Source organism: Chlamydotis macqueenii, chromosome 3 (genome assembly GCF_036417535.1).
Source record: "Chlamydotis macqueenii isolate bChlMac1 chromosome 3, bChlMac1.mat, whole genome shotgun sequence".
Lineage (NCBI taxonomy): Eukaryota > Metazoa > Chordata > Aves > Otidiformes > Otididae > Chlamydotis > Chlamydotis macqueenii.
In genome coordinates this window covers 82,877,093-82,897,505 of record NC_141558.1, presented here as the reverse complement: position 1 = coordinate 82,897,505, position 20,413 = coordinate 82,877,093, and the positions used below count along the sequence as shown (strand labels likewise).

The 20,413-nt window shown below is 41.7% G+C and overlaps 1 protein-coding gene across 1 annotated transcript in view; it reads right to left on the bottom strand.

Annotated features, from left to right (window-relative positions):
• Nucleotides 1-20,413, bottom strand: part of EPAS1 (endothelial PAS domain protein 1) — an 82,697-nt gene that overhangs the window by 25,573 nt on the left and 36,711 nt on the right. The window contains exons 2-6 of the mRNA XM_086745858.1: nt 13,053-13,243; nt 2,065-2,216; nt 994-1,078; nt 368-486; nt 61-263 (exon numbers count right to left, since the gene is read on the bottom strand). Coding sequence (XP_086601984.1) covers nt 61-263; nt 368-486; nt 994-1,078; nt 2,065-2,216; nt 13,053-13,243 — 750 coding nt within the window. The remainder of the gene's footprint in view (nt 1-60; nt 264-367; nt 487-993; nt 1,079-2,064; nt 2,217-13,052; nt 13,244-20,413) is intronic.

The window sequence follows — 20,413 nt, the reverse complement described above, 5'->3', positions numbered from 1 at the left end:
TTCTTGTTTTGCTCAAAAAGATAGAAACATCCATGAAAAGGAAAAATCAGTGGAGTTTACCTGTCGTCACAGTAGGTAAATTTCATGTCCATGCTATGGCGACTCAGGAAGGTCTTGCTGTCCAGGGGGATATCGATGTTTGAAGGATGCTGAATAGGCTCACACATTATTATAAGGCAGGTGAGAAGAGGCTCTTTATACCCACACAGAGTGTGAGGAGGGCAAGTGTTATACACTTTAACTTGTCCAGTGCAGTGCAAAACCTGAAATAATGATTTTTGAATGAGAAAAACTTAGAAGGTACTTTCTCTGCATGCCAAAATGTCTTTTAAAGTCAAACCCACTCATTAAAGCTCAAATATGGTACCTTCCAGGTGGCAGACTTGAGGTTAACAGTTCTGCCTCTGTTGGTAACAGTGCATTTCATCCTCATGAAGAAGTCACGCTCAGTTGACATCTCTTTGCTTTTCTTTCCAAAGCCTGGACCTGTATAAAGAAAATGACAAATGAGTTTTCTCAGTTTTGCTTCTTGATTTCTTCTACCTATAAGCATGAAGGATTCAATAGAAATAACAGACTACTGCTCGGATAATTTACCTGCAGAGACCATCAAAGATGCATAGACCATTGAAGAGCAGTTTGAGAGCTCAGACTAAAACTTTAAGTGGAACTTAAATAGGACTTTGTGCATTTAAGCCTATGTTTTGTTTTAGCTTGCAGCACATAAATCTTTGCAAAGTGTTACAAGTGAAAACATTATGCCTGTCTTAACTTGATGAAAGGAAAATGCTAAACAAACAGTTCTCAGTGCTATCACATACAAACAATATTTAGCAAAACAAAACAAATCTGTGAAGTATTGAATAACAGCTAATGATTACTCTAGGAATGAAAATTCCCTTTACCATGACTAACAGATCTCTACTGCCAGCCAATTACTTCATTTGGTTATTTAAAAAGCAAACAGTGACTCTTTTCTATTTTCATTATTACCATTTTTCAGACTCAGATTCTCTCGAATTTCTTCATGGTCACATGGATGAGTGAAGTCAAAAATGCTGTGTCCAGTTAATTCCACCTGTGTAGAAGAAAGAACTATATTTAGCCAAATAATAGCAACTATATTTATCTGTTTTTAAATACCACCTGTTCAGATGAAACTGATCACTAGAACTAGGTGCGTCAACAGCAGCTTCAGGCTCATTTCCAGGATTTTTCAGAGAGGAATTAAGAGGACTCAAAGATGCCAAATTTGATTGTGGTCTAATCAGTGGTGTGCAGTGGCTCAGAGTAGGTTTACCTCAGTCTTCTTTATCAGTAATTTGCGCTGTGTCCTGTATTTAACCCGTTTACCTTGACTTCACCACCACATCAAATTGGTGACTCACAAGGGTGCACTAAAGAGCACATACATCCAACCACAATCCTCTGAAGATTTTGGCTGTCTTTAACAACATCCTAGTCCAGGTGTGAGAAGAGGGAGACTAGGAATCAGCCTGCCCACCACAAAAACTGCACCAATTTTTCTAGCCTCCTTAAGCTGTCATCTGCTCTGTTTGTGAGATCCAGCAATGCTCACAGACATAAATCCTGCGACCCTTCCTTTGTTTATCCTATGCATAACTTCTCATTTTCTCCCCTGAACAATATTCCCTATCTTTGGATTTACAAATGTGCGGTTACAGTCAGCACCACCAGTTATTTTCAATACAGAAGGAGAAAATATCCCAACCAACAAAGCAGAACATGGAGGGACCCAAAAGAGCAGCTCTCGCCCCTCTGTCTCATAGTCTATAGCACAAGTTGAATAAACGTCCATTCTCCTCTCCATGGTAGTATTTAGCAAGGCAAGTTTACAGTCACTAGAGACACTACAACTTTGATAGGGAGCAGGAAAAATCACGACACTGTTGTCTGGTGTTCAGGGTACCTGCCTGAGAAATAAGATATTTTATGTCCAGTCTTTTTTTGCAGTGACACGCAGCTGTTTTTCTGCATTTAGGCATAGGACTCGTTTCTAGGAACTGTATTACAAAGACAGAAAAGTGTTAGGGAACAAGTTACCTGGGTAAGACCCATGTATTTGTTGACATTCTCTGACAAAAAGATCATGTCTCCATCCTGTGTCACCACGGCAATAAATCCCTCCAAAGCTTTCAGGTACAAGTTGTCCATCTGCTGGTCTGCCTCTAGTTCGTTCTCGGTGTCAGCACATACTGAGAAAAAAAGAGAAAAGCATCTAAAGTCTTCAGCACCCTTGCCAGCCTTTTTCAATGCAAGCACATCCAGTTACAAGGCAACCAAATATTTTTCTGCTTTCCACAAACCCCTTCTGTCGGTGCCTTCTTCGAGAAGAAAGCTGTCTGCACAGTCTAAGGGATGTCCTTATCACTAGAAAGATATTTTTCTAAACTTTTTGGGAAATACAACAGACCCTCTATTCACCTTTAGCGTGTTTCTGCAAGATGTGTTTTCAGTCACCCAGGCACTGAAGCGCATCCTCTTTGTGCACATTCTTTTGGCCACATGCAACCTTTATATATCCTACCAGGCAGAGAGTACAGGACAAATCTTACAGAGGGTAAGTAAATTTGTGCATTCCTAACAAATGTCTAAGAAAAGACATTTCCATCAGGTCAAGTTTTCTAAGAAGTTCAAATACTTTTCCTGTGAAGTGTGCCTAAATAGGCCTCTCCGCTTGGCATGGAGAGGTCTGTTAACACCATCTTTATTAAAAAAAAAACTCTTCCTTGAAGCCCTTTCAGGGGAATCACTCTTTCATCCCATAAACCTCAGTATGCCTGGGAAAAACACAGATTCATCCCACCAATACCTGCTTTTTCACCTGCAGATGTCAGAACTCCCTATGTGCCACTCCACCAACCTCTGACAAGCTTCATCACCCACCTATGTTTCTCCTGTCCTGCAAGGACAAGAGCCTCAGACCCCACTTACATCCCTTATGTTTGCCTGTGCAGAGTTATGAACCCAGTGCATCTTATCCATTTTTGGAGATGTTGTGCTGAAATGTAAGGCCATGCTAGAATATTTATTAAAGCTTTTTTTTTTTTTTTTTTTTTTTTGTTGTTACTTCTGTTGCCTTTTGGCTGTGCTGTAGAGACAACTGATGGCACTGCAATGCCCTCATTGTGTGCCCTCCACACTGCTCATCTCCTGCAATGGGAGGCAGTAAGCAGGCAAAGCCGCAGGCAGGGCGGGAGGGAGAGGGAGACACTGCTCCTCCAGTCACCCAGGTGTCCGCTCAGCACTCTTGCCTTCCCTTCTACACTTTAAAGCCTGCTTCAGCTCCATGAATAAGAAATCTGCAGGAGGTGATTTGTAGATGACTAGCATCAAAAAGTGTCAGTGTAGGAGCCAGCCCATTAATTTATTGACATGTTTTATGTGAAAATTCTGGGATTATTTTTTTTTTTTACAAAACTATTTATCGCATCTGGTCCGTGTACCTCAGACATGCTGTGGGGAGCTTATCTTTATAGTTTTGTCAGTTAGCCTGTGCATTTGCGATCCATCACTGCAAATATGTGTAGCAGTAAGGCTTTGAATTTGGGGCAAAAAAGCAAACAAACAAAGAAAAAATCCCTTATTGTCTCAGAATAAAGAATAACCAGCTCCAGCCATACACTGCCGAAGATACAAGGCCATGGATGAGTTCCATCTGGATCAAAGGTGCTCCACAGCCTGAGGCAGCGAGGACGATCTGAAGGAGCTGCAACGAGATGCTCTGTGCCCCTCCCTGGTGGCACAGGAGTGCTCCAGGCTGGCCCACCACCGCTTTGGCTGGCCAGAGGCTCCCGCCGTAATTGCATTAGCCTTATTTGCAAGAACACTGAGACTCTTAAATTAGTTTCTTGGAGAAGTTGCGCTTCTTTGTTGGTTTAATGTTGCAATTTCAGCATACAGTTTTTGTTCTCTAGTAAACATCCTATTAGCACTTGAGAAAAGTATTTCAACTTTTCTTCTTTTCCTCCCTGAAACAGCACATTCATCATTTCTCTTCATGTTTCTTGTTGAAATACTCATTTTGGAAGAAGTCTAGAAGCAGGAATAGGGTGTTGCTTTGTAAAACATTATTAGAAGTGGTTCGGTTTGTGATATTTTTTCGGACAGGGAAAAGGCTGTGCCAAACTAATGCAGTTTTAATTTGAAGTATTAATGAGTTATGATTAAAGGAAAAGTCCGATCTATACACCTCCTGCACTGCATCTGCTAGTGCCCAAGGAGAGCCAGCAAGCAAACTGCAATGCAATTCCACTATTTGAAAAAGATGAATGGTGACAAAAAAGATGCCAGTTGCTGCTTCTGCATCCTCCTCTTGCTCCTCAACATCCCTTCCTGGCAGCAGCCCTTTACCTATCGAGCAAACACAGGAATGAACAGACTAAGCCACAAAGCATTCAGTTTATCACCCTTTGCTCCTAAATGCGATCCTTTGGTAGCAGGGAAGAGAACACACTCTCCGGAGGTGGCCACCACAGGTTGGGAATTCATCATTTTGTGTCCTTGCACTGCAATTCTAACTACACACGCAGGGGCCAGTTCCTCCTCAGCACAAAGCAACTGACTTCAGGAAATTACATCAGGGCTAGCATTTAAAATACAGAAAATACACAATAATATATTTGAATAGTATGCACTTTGACCATAATGACATTTAGGGAAGGAAAAAAAAAAAAAAAAAGGTAAGTGACCATCTGCTCCTAAGCTTGTTTCTGCTGTGTAAAGAATGTCAAGGGTCTTTTTTTACTTTTCCGGAAGCAAACAAATGGTTTATTCAGCAGGGATCATGGCTATAGCCCAAGACAATCAGCCAAGTGTGGGTTCAGAGAAAAAAAAATTACTTTTCAGCTCTAACCCCAGACCCTCCTTTCCATTTTTTTCCCCAGCTCATTAAATTTGCATTAACAAAACATGACCATTCAAAGGCAGGAAGGCTATTCAAAGCATTTGTATTCTTAAATGCCTCCAACAGTGAAAGACAAACACTTAACTTGTATTATCAGATGATTAAGTTTGCTTTTCCATGTATATAAATTATATTACCTACACAAACACACACAGAGGACATAGGATCACTCACATCAGGGCTGCAGGTTCAAACCCTTAACATCTTAGCTGAGCACAGCACTTCCAGATATAGTCAGCTTTAAAGCACGCAGTTACAGGGTTTTGTGGGATCAGAGTTCAACTTTTTTTATTAAAATTACCTTTGGCCAGCTGGAGGCATCTGTGATGTGGACTGGGAGGAGGGAGGGAAGACGGTTTGTGCAGCTGCATACCCCCTCTCACATAACCCAAAAAGATGACCAAGGTGTTTTGCAGACAGGCTCCAGCTTCTCTGCTAACTCAAGGAACCCCACCGCATCCCCTCCTTCCCCCTTAGCAGCCCAGGCTGCAGCAGGCAAGGGGAGCTGGCAGATACGAGTTTCTTACAGTACTTAATAGGGCATGCTCACCTTTCAAAGATGCAGCAGTGTATGAAGGACACTGTAGGTACTTTCAGGCACAGAAAGGTAGGTGACAATTACCTCTAGGGGCCCCTGGGCTGCTGCTGCCTGTCTGTTCCTTGCCTCTCCCCCATGAGCATCCCCCGGCAGCCTGCCCAAGAAAGCCCGGGCACTGGGGGATGCACCAAAGGCGCTCACAGCCTCTGGTGTGTCCAGATTCTTTGTGGTGGTCGCAAACACACAGTCCCAGATGTCGTAATCTAGGCTAAACCCCTGAAGCATATGAGCTACCTGAAGATCCTTCGTCCACAACAAAGAAATATGCTGGGCATAACTGTGGCAGCCCTAGTATGCCCTGTATCAGGTAACTTAGTATAATTACAATAATATAAATAATAAATAACAGTCCCTCATATGGCTGCAGTTACAGCATTATAGCTTGTTCTCTTTCTCCTGTGAAAATCACTAGTTACTAATATCCAGAGGATATACACATGTTAGGAGATTGATACATCAGACACAATTCAGTTATTGCCACTAGCAAAAATCCATCTTGCTTTAGAAATAATAAAGCCATTGCTACTGCAAGCTGCTCCCAGAAATCCCTATTGTCTTTCACTTTAGCATAAGAAATTCAAGCTTCAGCTGGAAAATATTTGAGAAAGCTGGGACTAAATGGAAGTAGGAGGTTAGCATGAGGAGGTGGGGGCAAACTTGGTTTCCAGTAGGTCTGAGGTCACTTCATCCAGACAGTGGCACCCCATGTAGACTTCCCAGAATTTTCCAGCTCTTAAAGAAAGGTAACCATAGACTCATTTTACTCTGATTTTTAGGTAGAGGTTTTGTCAACAGCATTGCTTTCAAAATAGCTGCTAAATAAATTTTGAAATAAGGATGCATTTCTTCTTTTTCCATCTTTACTAATGGGAGTATGTCAGTTCAGGCACCATGACAGTATAGCAGGGAGACTGGACTGCAAATATGCCAGTTTATCTATAAATTAATAGCACATTCAGCAGAATGAAGTACTGTAATATTATTGTTCATATTATAGTTACATTTATGGACCCCAGCCAAGGTTGTGCTCATGTAGCACGGGGAAGCCTACAAAGGAGGGAGAATCTCTGTCTAGTTGAGATCAAGAGATCTTGAAACACGTGAGAAAGCCACAGAAAAGTGCAGTGGCCTCCCTGGGGCGACTGTCAGAGCTACAGCAGAACCAGGAAGAGAGCAACCATGTCCCTTGTCCTAGTTTCATGGAGTTTTTCATGTTCATATTGCCCCAAGGTAGTATTTCTTGGTCTGGATCAAATTTGATACAGTATTTTTCAGTCCATGTCTCAGTCTTTGTCAAATTTTGATAAACATTTTTTTAATCAGCTCTACTGTGAAAAATTTTCTAACCGCCTAAGTAGAACTTATTCATGAACAAGAAACTTTGAACTGTAATGGCAAATGCTTATTGCAGTGTTTATGATAACCTTTTATGCTAAAAATAGCTCTTGTAAACAAGCTTTGATTAATTCCCACTGCCAGGATGTGCACTGTTCCCAAGTTTAAGAACACTTTTTCCGTAGATGCTTGCTCATTTCCTTCAGTCCAACCTCTTGGAATGAGTCTGAAGGCTCAAAAATCAGGCTCTCCTTACAAGAAATAACTGCTCAGGTATAAACAACCTCCTAGCAAACAGCCTATAGTCCTCTCAACAGCTTTGATCTGACTCAAAGGGGCCTTTTTTGTCACTTCAGAGGTAGAGAGTGACAAAAAGGGGTTTTTTTTTGCTAGAGGTCATATAGTCACCTCCACAGAATTTTCATGGCTTTGTCTCTAATTCTGGATCCTACAAGTACCAGAAAAGTGTTTGGATATTGTGCATAATAAACACCAGGCTACAGCTGCCACTCCTGAGGAGGGCTGCAAAAACTGCCTGACGCCAGTAGGCAGAAGTTAGAGAAGGTCTAACAGCAGCTCCAACATCAGAGACAGCAGCTTCGAGACAGATTTGTCTCTTCCTGGTTTCTTGTTTTGCATCAAAGGAAAGTGACACTTTTTTTCCCCTCCCTCTTTTTTTTTTGTCTTGACAGGGCAGTGCAGCCTGTTCAAGGGGATATTTTCAATCTGTTCAATAAAAGCTTTCAATTTAGACACATCAAGAAAAAGCTACTCTTAAACTTGAAGCTTCCTGAAGGGCTCTTATCTCCAAGTGCACAAGAAACTTTTATAAAGAAAACATTTATGTTAGTGTGTTTTGATTGCAGAGTTTGTATCTAGATAAATCATTCAGATGATGCTCCCAGGAAGCTGCTTTGAGTCCTGTAGCCATCAGTGTTGAACGGTGGGATGCAGCACCCCGTCAGACCAGGCTTCCTGAGCCCCATGGGACCTTCTGGTACACCTTCCCAGAAAAGGGACATCACTTCAGGTAGCTGAAGCACTCAGCACCCGGCTCTGCTTTCGTTCCTAGCAGAACAGTTGGCACAAAACTATTTTTCCAATTTAATAAAAGCAAACAAGTAGACATGCTATTTTTAAAGCACTGCTTTATGCCACAATGGTCTGAGATTAGATGCAGCTTGTCCAGACATTCAAAAACAATGCCCACATCACTTCTCCCTGCAGTTTGTCCTCTCGCTTAAAAGCCTAGAGAAAAGCTATTTTTTCCCTTCTGCTCCCCGCTGGCTTTCCGGCTCTGTTGTCTCCCTCCCTTGAAACAACTTCACACTGGCTTCCTCGTGGCCTCCCTTCTCCCAAACAACTTCCTGTCTGCTTCCCCGTTCCCTCCCCATCTCTGCTGCTGTCTGCCTGCCCAGGAGCAACTCCCATCCAGTTTCCTTTGCTGAATCTCTGCACAGAAAAGACGCTGGGGTGACCACACCATTGGGATGGGATTAAAGAAAGCTGATAAAATTGTGTTTGCCTGATTAGCTTGACTAAAAAGTCCGTAGTCCTAGCACACAGAAACTCACTGGTACCAAAGGGTTCTGGTTCCTGTAATGCCTTTAGCTTCAGCGTGGTCCAAATAAACACTTAAAATTAGTGGCACCGCATACTAATACCCACACAAGCTTCCTAAAAGGGATTATCTTCCTTATATTCAGACAAAAAGAGACTGTCTGAGGCAGCCTTAGCAACTATCACAACTTTAGCTGTTAACCAAGACAGCCATTCTTTAGCAAAAGAAAATTATTTCTCTTTTGCCGTGTATTAATCCCCCAAAATGCATTAGGCTAATTTACTGGCTATACTAGACAACAACAGGGGACAAGTATTGCCGTCAGTTTTTCTGACTATACTAAAGGATATCAGATCCCAAATCCAAAAGCTCTGCTATTGATGAGTAAAGAGTCTATTTTCAGCAGCATTCATCAGATCAAAACCTTTACTTGAAATGAAGAAAGATCAGTTCTAAATTTATCCCAAACATTTGATGATGGCAAAAAATGTATTATGCCAACAGAGTTAGAAGACATCTTGAAAAATATTTAAGATGATCATAACTAAATGATATTTCTACTTAGCATTCCAATTATACCATGTACTGTTCTGTGCGCAACATGGAAACAGTATTATAAAGCTATTGTTTCAGTTTGCTTCCTGTGATACTAATCTCAATCAGGCCGTCAGACGAACAGCCTGCATTTCTAAATGTTAAAGGCTTCCTCTCCAACATTCCCACACAGAATTGCCTACTGTGAAAATCAAAGGGAAACGTGTTACTAAGTAAAGCAGCAACTTTTATAAAGCAAAACCTGGTATTTTTTACCCTTTTGAACTCTGAGATATACAACCAGCTATTTCCTATTATGATAGGATACAAGGGCCGAGCTCGAGCCCTGCAACGTCTGCAGGAGACTTGCACCCTGCAATCCAGAAGCCGGGATTTTCCGAGGCACGTAGCAGGAGAGCTCTCAATGAGGGCTTAGATTCGTGGGCTCTGCCATTCACCTGCTGGAAGAATGTGGGTATAGATTTCCCTAGGTCTTGGCTTCCCGACAGATAAATAATCATTATGCAGACGGAGCTAGTAAAACAGCCTGAGTTACACAAGTGAAAAGCCCTATTCCAAGTCAGGGAATAATAGGAAGGGGCATGAGACACTCAATGCCAGCGGACTGAGGCTGGCAAGTTGCCTACAGCCATCTCTGAAATCCCATCTGGAGCATCAGCTTGCAGAAAGCTGAGGATGCAGCCCTGGGAAGACTCTTGCTCCCTCTGCTCCCAGCAAGATTGCCTTGAAACTAAGAGATGTGTTTGTGCATTTGAGAATTGTGCCCAGAAACAGTAATGTAAAATAAAATCTGGTGTTCCAGTAGTTATTAATAGAATAAATGATAAATGACAAATGCTAATCAAGCGGTACTTTCTTCTTTACTGCCTTTGGAAGCATTTTTCAAGCTGCACTGCAAGCTTATTTTAGTGACATTGTGTATATATATATAAATGCAGTAAATGTTAGTTTAATGTCCTAATTAATGACAGAACAAATACTCCCACTTAACTCCGGTTTACACTAAGCGTCTAGCCCAAATAAGCAAAACTATTTCCACAACAAGAATATTATGCAAACCAGGGGGTCTGCAGGCTGGGGCAGGCGTTTGCTTCTCATGCACACTGCAGTTCTCCACCTCCCCATTTCCCAGTTCACCTGTCAGATACGACGCAGTAACCCCCGAGCTCTCTGTCAGTTGAATCAGGCTCCTCCAACACAATGCAGAAGTAACAGCCAGATTCCAGTCTGCTAAACACGCGTGTGGAACAGGAGCAGCTTTGCTTGGGGCTCAGAAACAGGATAGAGCAAAAGCAAGAACGGAGTGTGGACAGGCATCACACAAGCCCAGTGTCCATTTGCTCCACACTCTTGTCAAAATGTGATCAGCAGCAAATGTCTTCATGTGGGAGCCAAAAGCTGTATTGAAAACCTATTGCTTTGAATTAAATCGGATAGCCATCTAGGGAAAGCCAGTGTCCTTACGAAGACTGACATTATTCAGAAGCCCACCATCAAAGACTTAAATTCTGCTTTTACAGGAACAGATCAGAAAAACATCACGCATCACATATTAGCTGTAGTAAGTAGTTATTGTACAGCAATGGTGTTAATCCGTATTTTTTCAACAAAGATCACCTGCCAGAAATGCCTTTATTCAATTTTACAGCCCTGTCTCCTGAGAGCAAGAAACAGTTCCCAACCTGACAGAGATTTACTTTGGCCAGAGTACACCTGTGAATCTCAACAGTCTCAGCAAGTGTAAACTGTCGGGCAAGTGCACGATGAAGAAATAATGCTCTAAAGTCATTATTCTGATAACGATAATGAAAGATCTCTCTCTGATGCCACTTCATTTCAATGCCTGATACATTTTATCTTTCAAATATTCAGGGCTTAATTTTTCAGCCTTCTCATTTAGCTTGGCTAATTTAAATGTTAGCTATACTCAGGAGAATATAAGTAGCAGATGAGGCCTTTACAAGAAAACAGTGGTTTTCTGGCTCGAGTTCTTTAAATTCAGTGTATTCTCATTGTCAGAAAACAATACCTGGCTCTTCCAGAAAATCAGTCTCCTTAAAGTACCTTAAGTTCAATTCCTCAGAATAGAAGCACTACAGATTTAAAAATCTTTATCTACATCTCCAGTGCCTAAAGATGCAGCGATGGACAAACCTGCATTTGACTAAGAACATAAATCTTAATGAGAAGACTTACTCCAAGTCAATATTTAGACTGGGGAAGTGTATCAGATTTAAAGCTAAGCAAATAACTAACACAGAGAAAGTCTGAAATGTTAAATCACAGCCTGTCACTACTGTAACGTTTCATTTCAACATTCCTTTCTACCTGCTGGGTCCTGGTAGTATTTCAGGAAAATATAAATCAGCTACATGAATCACACTGTTTTTCAAACACTGCCACAGAAAAATCATATATGTATCTGTATGTATGAATACTATATATGTATATTGAGTTGTTATCACTATCAAATTATATAAGCCTAAGCCTTAACACTACAGAAGCACTAAATAAATGCTTTAGCTGTAGATTTTTTTTTCCTTTCCTCACCAAGAAACATAGATGTATTTGAAAATTTCACTTTAAACTTAGCAGTTTCCAGGTAAGCAAATGAGTTTTTCTGATTATGACAGCATCAAACTATTTTATGTCAAGTTTCACTGAGATACACATTATTTATATTATCTGTTACAGCCCTTCAGAAGTTTGCTTTTCCTACACTGTGCCAGTCTGTAGTTCATGCCACATAAATATTTGAAAAGCTGAAGCTGTGTTTTTATGAGAAAGTTACTAACAAATTGGCTTGGTGTATGACATGTTTAATAACATTCACCTATTTATGCAACTTCTTCAAGTATTAATTACATGACGAAATCAGAGATTAATTGCAAACACTGTTCAGCAAATAAACTTTTCTTTTCACAGAAGTAAATGTTAAAACCACATTTTATAAGCTGAGAATATGCACATTTTATACAATAGTCTTCGCAGAAACCAAAAAAGCTACAAAAATTACAAAGCATACAGAAGCAGAATTGAGCAGCATATTTTCAGACAAACCAGCAACAAACCAACAGCATACTCTTCCACAAAATGAGATACTTCCTAATAACATTTATTAAAGCAATTGTTATGCTATGACTCAACTTTTCTAAAGAAAGGAAGTGGAGTCGTGACCTTATTGGGAGTTTTGCCATTAATGAAGGAAAAGATGAAATTTTGGATTTACCTGTCACAAACAATGCAGGCATTGTTTTGTTAACGTATTCTGGACACTTATAGGTCACAGTGTGAAAGTTCCCCTAGAAACATCAGTTGTTTTCATTGATCTCACAGGCCACTCAAACCACAGATTTCCATCAAAGTAATTATTCAAATATAGGCGCAAAATAAGAACATTGTTAATTTTATCAGGTTTCACAGGCTATGAAAATGATGCTGGTTCGCATTTCCTACTAGTCCAACATGAGCAAGATTCTGATTATATAGAATCCACTCATGTCAAGTATTTAAAAATTGTCTGCTTTAACTACCTTAGTCTACCTTGTCATAAACAATCTACCTACTGTTTATTACCGGCATATAGCACAACTAGTCCTTTCAAACAAAGTATTGGATCTTCAGAACTTCCCATTTGCCTTTTGAGTGCACTGGCACAAACATGCTTGCCATGCCAAATCAAAAATTTACTTGTTTCAGCACAGAAAGTTAAAAGATGTATGTCTGAATTCTGATTAAGCTCTTAAAAGTTTAAAATCTTGTAACTCAGCTTAATAAACCCCATTCAAGAGTTTTGAGAGTTGTTTTTTTAGAAAGGCAAAACTGCAGCAGTTGCTATTTTGGCCATGAAGACCTTATATGACTCCTATCATTCAAGATTTTCCTATCCCAATTAAATTATACATAATTCTGATGAAAAAACCCCACCAATCTAGCTTTAAATCTAGTTGTCTTCTCACAACACAAGCAGTTGTGTCCTCTTCTCACTTTAGGACCCAGTAATCAGAGAAGAACATGCACAATCTCACCAAACTGCCATCAACTAGCACTGACAACATCTTTTAATCAAATCTTACCTGAAGACAGAAGCTTGTGAGTGCGTAGGAAACTGATTGCCAGGCGCATTATGGATGCCTTGTCCAGGTGGGAACTGATGTTGTGGGGCAGGGGCAGCTCATGTGCCAGTTCGTAGAAAACTTCGGTTTCTTTGCTTCTCCTGCATCTCGCTGCATCTCTTGATTTCTCCTTCCTCCGTTCTGAACTGCTCCTGATAGGTAAAGGAAAGGAAAAAGTATTTCTTGAAATGCAGTTCACGACTTGAGAGAGTAAACCTTCTCAGCAACGAATCCATTTTGTCAACTGGTTTAAATGAATTGACCAGACATTAATATATATTTGCTCCTTTTCAAATGGGAATTAGGAGAGGACTTCTAGAACTGGAAAGGGCTCAGATTCTACACAAGTCAGCCTCTGGACCCCTTGAATCTCCATTGAGTGTAAAACAGGATCAAAATCTGCCTTAGGTGAGAGATTCAAAATGAAATAGCAATCTATTATTCCTGGGATTCAGGATATGTTAAAAATAAAAATTTCATGTGTTCATTCTAAATTAATTTACTTGAAAAAGCTCTGGAATGAGATGACAATCCATTTTAAAGCTGGAACAATTACAGTGCATGTTGCTGTCTTGTAGGCATAACAACTTGTTCCTCATATTAAAATAAAAGTAATAATAGGGTATCAAATTGTGTTTGTATATACAATTGTCTCAGCTCTTAACCCAACACTAACTCTGGAAAACCACCTTTGCTTGACCATGAAGGATATAAAATGGGAAAGAAAATACTGTTGCATGCAAGAAACCCCTCCTTCGTAGAAGCTATTCTAATTAAATCACCATTTCTCCATTGTCTATGAAAACAAATTCCTTCTGGAGTAAAATAACATTACCAATAGAGCCAGCCTCCTTCAAACTCCTCAGAGAACAGAAGAGCAGGAAATAACAGAGGAAGACATTTTATGAAACAAGTATGCAAAATTAAGCCACTGAGGGACATAAAGCTACACTTAACATGTGAGAAATACAAGGGCTATATTTATAATGGATTTGGGATAGGACAGTTTAAGAGGGAACTTCACTGACATTAAGGTTCTTTTAGAAAGTACAATTTATATTTCAGAACATGAAGAAACTGAATCCATTCAAAGGCATCAGCTACTTCAGCTCCATGTAGCTCTGCTGATACTACAAGTTTCCTTCACTTGCATGAGTTGAGGTTTTGCACCTTAGTCACGCCAATACAGAATACATTTCTTTTCAGGCAGACTCCTGTAATACTGTACAAGTGCAAACAGCAAGGCTTGGAGGGGCACAGAACAGAGTATGGAGAAGATGAGCCCAGTTGTTTTTTGCTGTTATAGCTGCACATTCATTCCTAGAATCACCAATGGCAGCTCTAAATTTGCAAGGCTGCCTAAAAATGAAGCATCTTATAACCTACTTTTTCGAATGTCAGTATAAAATAATGAGCCTATAAAGCAAAAATGGATCAACCAAAAAAAAAAAATCTTATCAAAACAGGATATTTCAATAAATATATTCTCTTGTGTGAAGATGATGAGGATAATTGCATCATTTAATCCTAGAAATTGTTCCAATCATGGCTGGTCTCATATTAAACTGCATAAGATAGGAAAAGAGTATTAATACATAGTAATGTATTCTAAGGATGAAAATAATTTGTAGAAGAGCTAGATTGCCCGCAAAAGCTTCTAGCATGGAAACTACGGGTGGCTTTGTAAATTAGAAAGAAGGAAAAATAGCCAGGGTGCATGCTAAATGCTAAGAGTAAAGTTACAGTAAGGTGTTTGCTAGGACTCAGGAAAGGCTGGGCATTCAACATCATCATCCAAAGCAGAAATGTGCTCACAACACATCAGTAGGGTCCTCATGCTGTAAAACATGTGAAGCTGGGCATATGCTTAGGGATCAGATAGGTACTCACCAGTGCGTGTGCTAACAGGGTAAGGGGCCTCATAAATGCTTATGGTATCTTCTCAAGATCCATAATCAGCCCTCGGCAAACCTCTTTCACAATTATTTTGCCTGAGGTGAATATTTTCTAATATGGCATCTGTTACAAGAGGTATGCACGGGATGAGACCCACACGCCATTCAGTAGGTAACAGCAGGATACAACTTTGATAATGACTTCAGGGGCATTGCTGGAGCGAACACTGGCCCGCTCAAGTTTTAATTGAAAGGATCAAATATTCACAAGGTGACACCCACTCCTTACTTTTATTCTTGCCAAGTAAGAGTCATACTACATCCACATTAAAGAGAAGTCCCTTTGTACAGCTGTCCAAGAAGGTACAACAGAAAACGCCCCATGTCCTCCTGGGGTGAGTGCCTGGAACACAAGACCCATGCAAACTACTTACACCAATGCTTCTTTCAGAGGTACATCTTGGTCTCTAAAGAAACATGTTTCTACACTGTGCCTATAAAGATGCCAGACTGGGAACAAATCTTCTCAGTTTCTAATTCTGCCGATAAAATAAAAGAGTAGAAACAAAACAAAACCAAACTGAACAAAACCTACATGGCAATATTGGTGAGAATTTCCAGTTGCAGCTTAGAAAATTTAACTTGAACCATAAATGTTCAAGCTCTGCTCTAAATCTAGAGCCCGCAATTTTCACATTAGAGCCGACTTGGGCAAAACAAGATCCAATCCCTCTTCGTTTAAATACGAAACTTTGGGAATCAAGGCCAAAGGCATGTCGCAATTTGTGCAGTAAAAATGGGTTGTATAAGACAGGGTCCCTCATGACGCCACTCCAGCCACAAAGAAAAATATTTAGTTTTGGTAACCTCTGTAAATATAATTTTGAAGTGTGGCTAATGAGACAACCTGGTTTCATTAACCATAGGTTGCTCAGGGTTTCTAATAACTAATGCTATGAGCAGAGAACGATTTTTTTTTCCTCTGCGCAGCAGATGCTTTCCCTCAACACCGCTTCTGACCATTGTGCTCGGTTTCTCTGCACAGAGACATCGTCGTTCATTACACACCACACCAGCTTTCTCACATCAGAAGAAGCGGGGAGGCATCAGGCTGCCTGGTTGCTTTCAAAAGACTTTCTTGCTCACCCATTATCACTTGAAATAAACAAACAGTTTGCTTGTTAAGCATTTCCCCCTGTGGCTTCCTGCACCTCAATTTTTCTCCCCTTCTTTCCCGCACTCAGCGTGCCCTCACGTTGCGTTGCCATTGTAGCTAGCCCAGCACAAGCACACACAGGCCCAAAACAGCCCCTCGCTGCTTCAACCCCCCCGACCTTGCCCCACCAGCAGACATCTATGCTTGTGTGCTGTCCCTGTCAAAGATGGTCATTCTGTGCTTGCTCCTCCTGGTTGCAAAAGCCTCCAGAAATTGCAGTCGAGTGACAGGATTCTGCAAAAAGCGGTATTTTCACAGGTTTTGTTTGCAGGCAGCAGGCCTCTCTCTGCAGTTACCCCCATTTTATGCATGGGAGTAGCATTTTACCCTGGGGTGAAAAAGGACTACCCACAGCTAGAGAGTGAAAAACATAACCACTCAACAACCTGCCTGTCTGAGGGCCAGGAAAAAAGGCTGACACTGAATCTTCTTCACACATCGTTAGGGCACTAGAGAAAAGGTCCAGGCTCCAGCTAATTTATGAATCATTCCCTCCCAGCACATAAACCACTCACTTACGTGGCAAAAAAAAAAGAGCACACGTGTGCGTCACTGCTTGGAGAAAGTGATGCAAGCAGAAGCAGACACTTCACTTACCCAAAGCTGTGTCAGATTTTTAAAAAGACAGAGGGAGAGAGAGGAGAAAGCCACTACAAATCCACCCGCCCCCATGCTGGTGCAAGGCCCAGAGGTAAAGCAGGGAAGCCTTTTGGGAGCTCCCCAACACTCCCAGGATCTGTCAGGATAAGGCCCTGCTTGGCCACACACGCACCCTTCACATTGGAATCGCAGCCTGACCAATTCCGATAAAATGACAAGAGTGGAAAGGAGACACTCAAATCTCTGCTGGAAATAGGATGACCGAGCTCAGGAACGGGCCTATGGACTCTGCTCAGGCCACGGCAATGCTGAGGGTGGTAGAGAGGCTCGAGGAGAAGGAAAAGGAAGGCACCTCTTCCAAGCAAAGACTCTCCTCCCAGGGCTGCTGGATGATGCTCAGGGGTCGCAGCGCCTACATGCGCGCAGAAGCCGTAGGGAATGGAATAGTTAAGGCGGTGCGAGCAGTGCCCTGCCACAGAACACAAGTACGGCACTGTACCCCCAGGACGGCTGTTTACATGATTTCCCACTCCCTCCTGGTGTGTTTAGTTTGCACTCTGAAAATAGCATTTATGGGCCGACGCGTGTGAGCAAACATGACAAACAACTGGCAAGTATTTGCCCTCTCAGGTGAAGCTCCGGAATTTTCAGGAGCAAAAGCTCTCCGTGCTTCTCCCAAGAACCCAAACAACAAACCGGTCCCAAGGGTACACCCACGCACGGGAACAGAGCACGCGATCCCACCCGCCAGAAGCATCCCAAGGGGTGTAGAAATGCCCTGCAACAGATCCTAGGAGCCAGATTCCTATCCCCTTGCTCATCTCTGACAGCCCCTTGCAACACAGCTTCACTGAAATCGGCAGGAATGCCTGCAGACAAAGGTCTTGCACACCCCGGGGTGAAGATCATAATCTGGCTCTCCAAAGCCTGTCTTACTGCAGGACTGGAAACTCCAGGCACAGCGACTTATTGGCAAAACCTGAAGCCCCACATAAGCGATCTGGTTTAAATAACCTTGCAAAACTATCATATCAGCTTAGGGATTGTCTTCTCAGCACGCACTGCTGTGACGGCTCCGGACTCCAGCAGCTGGGAGAAATGCAGAGGCAGCCAGCCTGGGGCCACGCTGCTGCCACTGCCCTGCCCGGGTACCCGCAACCCAGACAGGGTGAGGATTTGCCCCACAAACACTGGAGTGAACAGACCACCCCCTGCACAGAGCTTAGGTGTAGGCGTACGGCATCACTCAGTGGTCTGAACCTGGGTTAGACACCCGCACAACCCTCCCTGGCTCAGCAGACAGGAACTGACCTGATGTTTCGGTACTGCTTCCACTGGCTGTGACTATATTTGCTCTCTGCAGTCCTACCAGTACTTTATCTCCACCAGTAATCCCTGCCCACCACCTCCACCCATACATTTCCCTGGTCCTTCCTGCATGCAGTTAGCCCCTCAAAGCCCTTGCTTGGTACCCACTCAGCCAACAACGGTGTCGCGTGGTCAGCTTCAGCGATCTTTCCTTTTGTCAAGGACATCGGTGGCCTCCTTTAAGCTGATGAAGGGGACTTGCCAAGGTCACAGTCTTCTGCTCAGGATTTCGCTGCTCTCAACAAGTCCACGTGGGTCGAAACTTCAGTTGTGTACACAAATGCTTGCTTGTTTAAGAGTAGGCAGCACAGTAATTGCACTGAATTACACTCCCACCTTGTAGGCTCCAGATCACAGAAGCTTTTAGAGAAATCGTAATCTGCACCTTGCACAGAAATACCTTGTATGTAATTGGTAGCCTTCACTTACACATACATACTGCGTGACACTTCATACTCTTTGAAATACATAGTTCAGACTGACTTGCTTCAGTTTACTTCATGATTTTAGTGACCCTTGGACTTTGCTTCAAACTGCCGTGTATGCAAGCTAGTAAAATGACAAGCATATTACTTTATATCCAATGGTTGGTTATTAAATGCTTCTAACTCCAGCACTTTAAAGGTCAAGAATCCACAGTTAATTAAGCTGTCACATGAAATTTCTGTAGTAAAAGCTCATGGTTTAGAGTTAAAGCTTCAAATGTGATCTTGCAGAACAAGAACAATACATTCTAGGAATGCAAAAATAAGAAAATATTTTACAGTACAAATAAATGAAAAAAATTGATCAGATGCTTAGTATAAAAAAGATTTTCCAATTCAAACAGAAAAAACTCAAAGATATTTGAACGGGCAGCACTACCTTAGATAACAACAAAGATTTATTTCAATCTCACTAATCCATTTTTTGCTGTGTGTTTATATTTTACTTTACCTTCTGCTTGGCAAATCCCTAGATTTAAACCAGCATAACATCTAAAAAAGAGTTTCGCGAACTGTGAGGCACTCCATAGCTATCTCAGCACCACACCGCCTGACGGCCCCAGAGGTGTGCTTGCAGACACCATGCAGCCAGCGGTCATGCTCACTTAGCCTTAAAATTCCTTTAAAAAGTATTTGTAACCATTCTACCTGACAAGCAGTTTATTCTGGATGGCATGCTGTGCTTTTGAAAGCCCCCTCCGTTAAAGTAACAAAAATGGCCATCAGTAAATAAAAAGTGCTACAAACAGTAATCTACTCACTCACCAGGAGCTCAAGCCAAACTATGAAAGCTGTGAATGAAACCCATACACAGTGTCATACAGATCCCTCCTTATACCTCTTTCCAGTGAAAATAATTATTTCTAACGTCTGAGAAGACATCAGATGCCCAGGTTCAGCATACCAGCAAGAGCGATGGGAAGGGGAAGGACGCAGAGCTATTCTTGGATGGAGAAATAAAAAATGGCTTGAAAATATGTGGAGTGCTTATGGTGGGCAAGTGCTGCACATTGAGATATGGTACCCAGTACACAGACAAAACAAATACAAATGACGCCAAAATGAGGAATTTGTTAATAGAGGAAATGAGAGTTTGAAGATAACAAGAAAAGCTACTAACAGAAAGGGCTATTGCAAAAATAAGGAAATGAAATACCTTCCACCCTTCCTTTAAAGCTGCCCTAACTTACAGTAACTCATCACCGACTCCTTGGTTTGCTTGGGGGATTTCTTCTGTACATACCCTCTAAATAACAAATCACTGCTAGCTCAGTAAAGCTTGGCACCTACTGCCATATCAGTATGTGATGCAATTCTTTCCTCCAAGTTTGAAACCAAAGGCTAGGCAAGAGTCAGGAAAATGAGAAATATGAGTGTCTCAGGGACAGACCAGGGAAGAGTTCATGTTCAGGGCGAGGAACTAATTCTCATTAGGCCTTTTCAAAAGATGCTTGGCACAACTAAAGGGCTCAACTAGTACAATCAGAGTATCAAGGGATGAGATCTAAGTGAGTACCAAATTTCTGGTGTCTTTGAGCATATTTACAATTCACTAAGTCCATGTCACCCTAGGATCACCACAGCTGACAGTAACACAGCCAGGAGTATGTTTTCTTGAATGAGGAACACATCAGCTCTTTAGACAGGATAAATGCCATATGAACTTTAAAACCATGTGTAAAACTGTAACTTCTCCAATGTCTGAGGCTCTGATGGTACCTTTAGTTCTAAGGATTAAGCTGTACTGCATTTGTATTT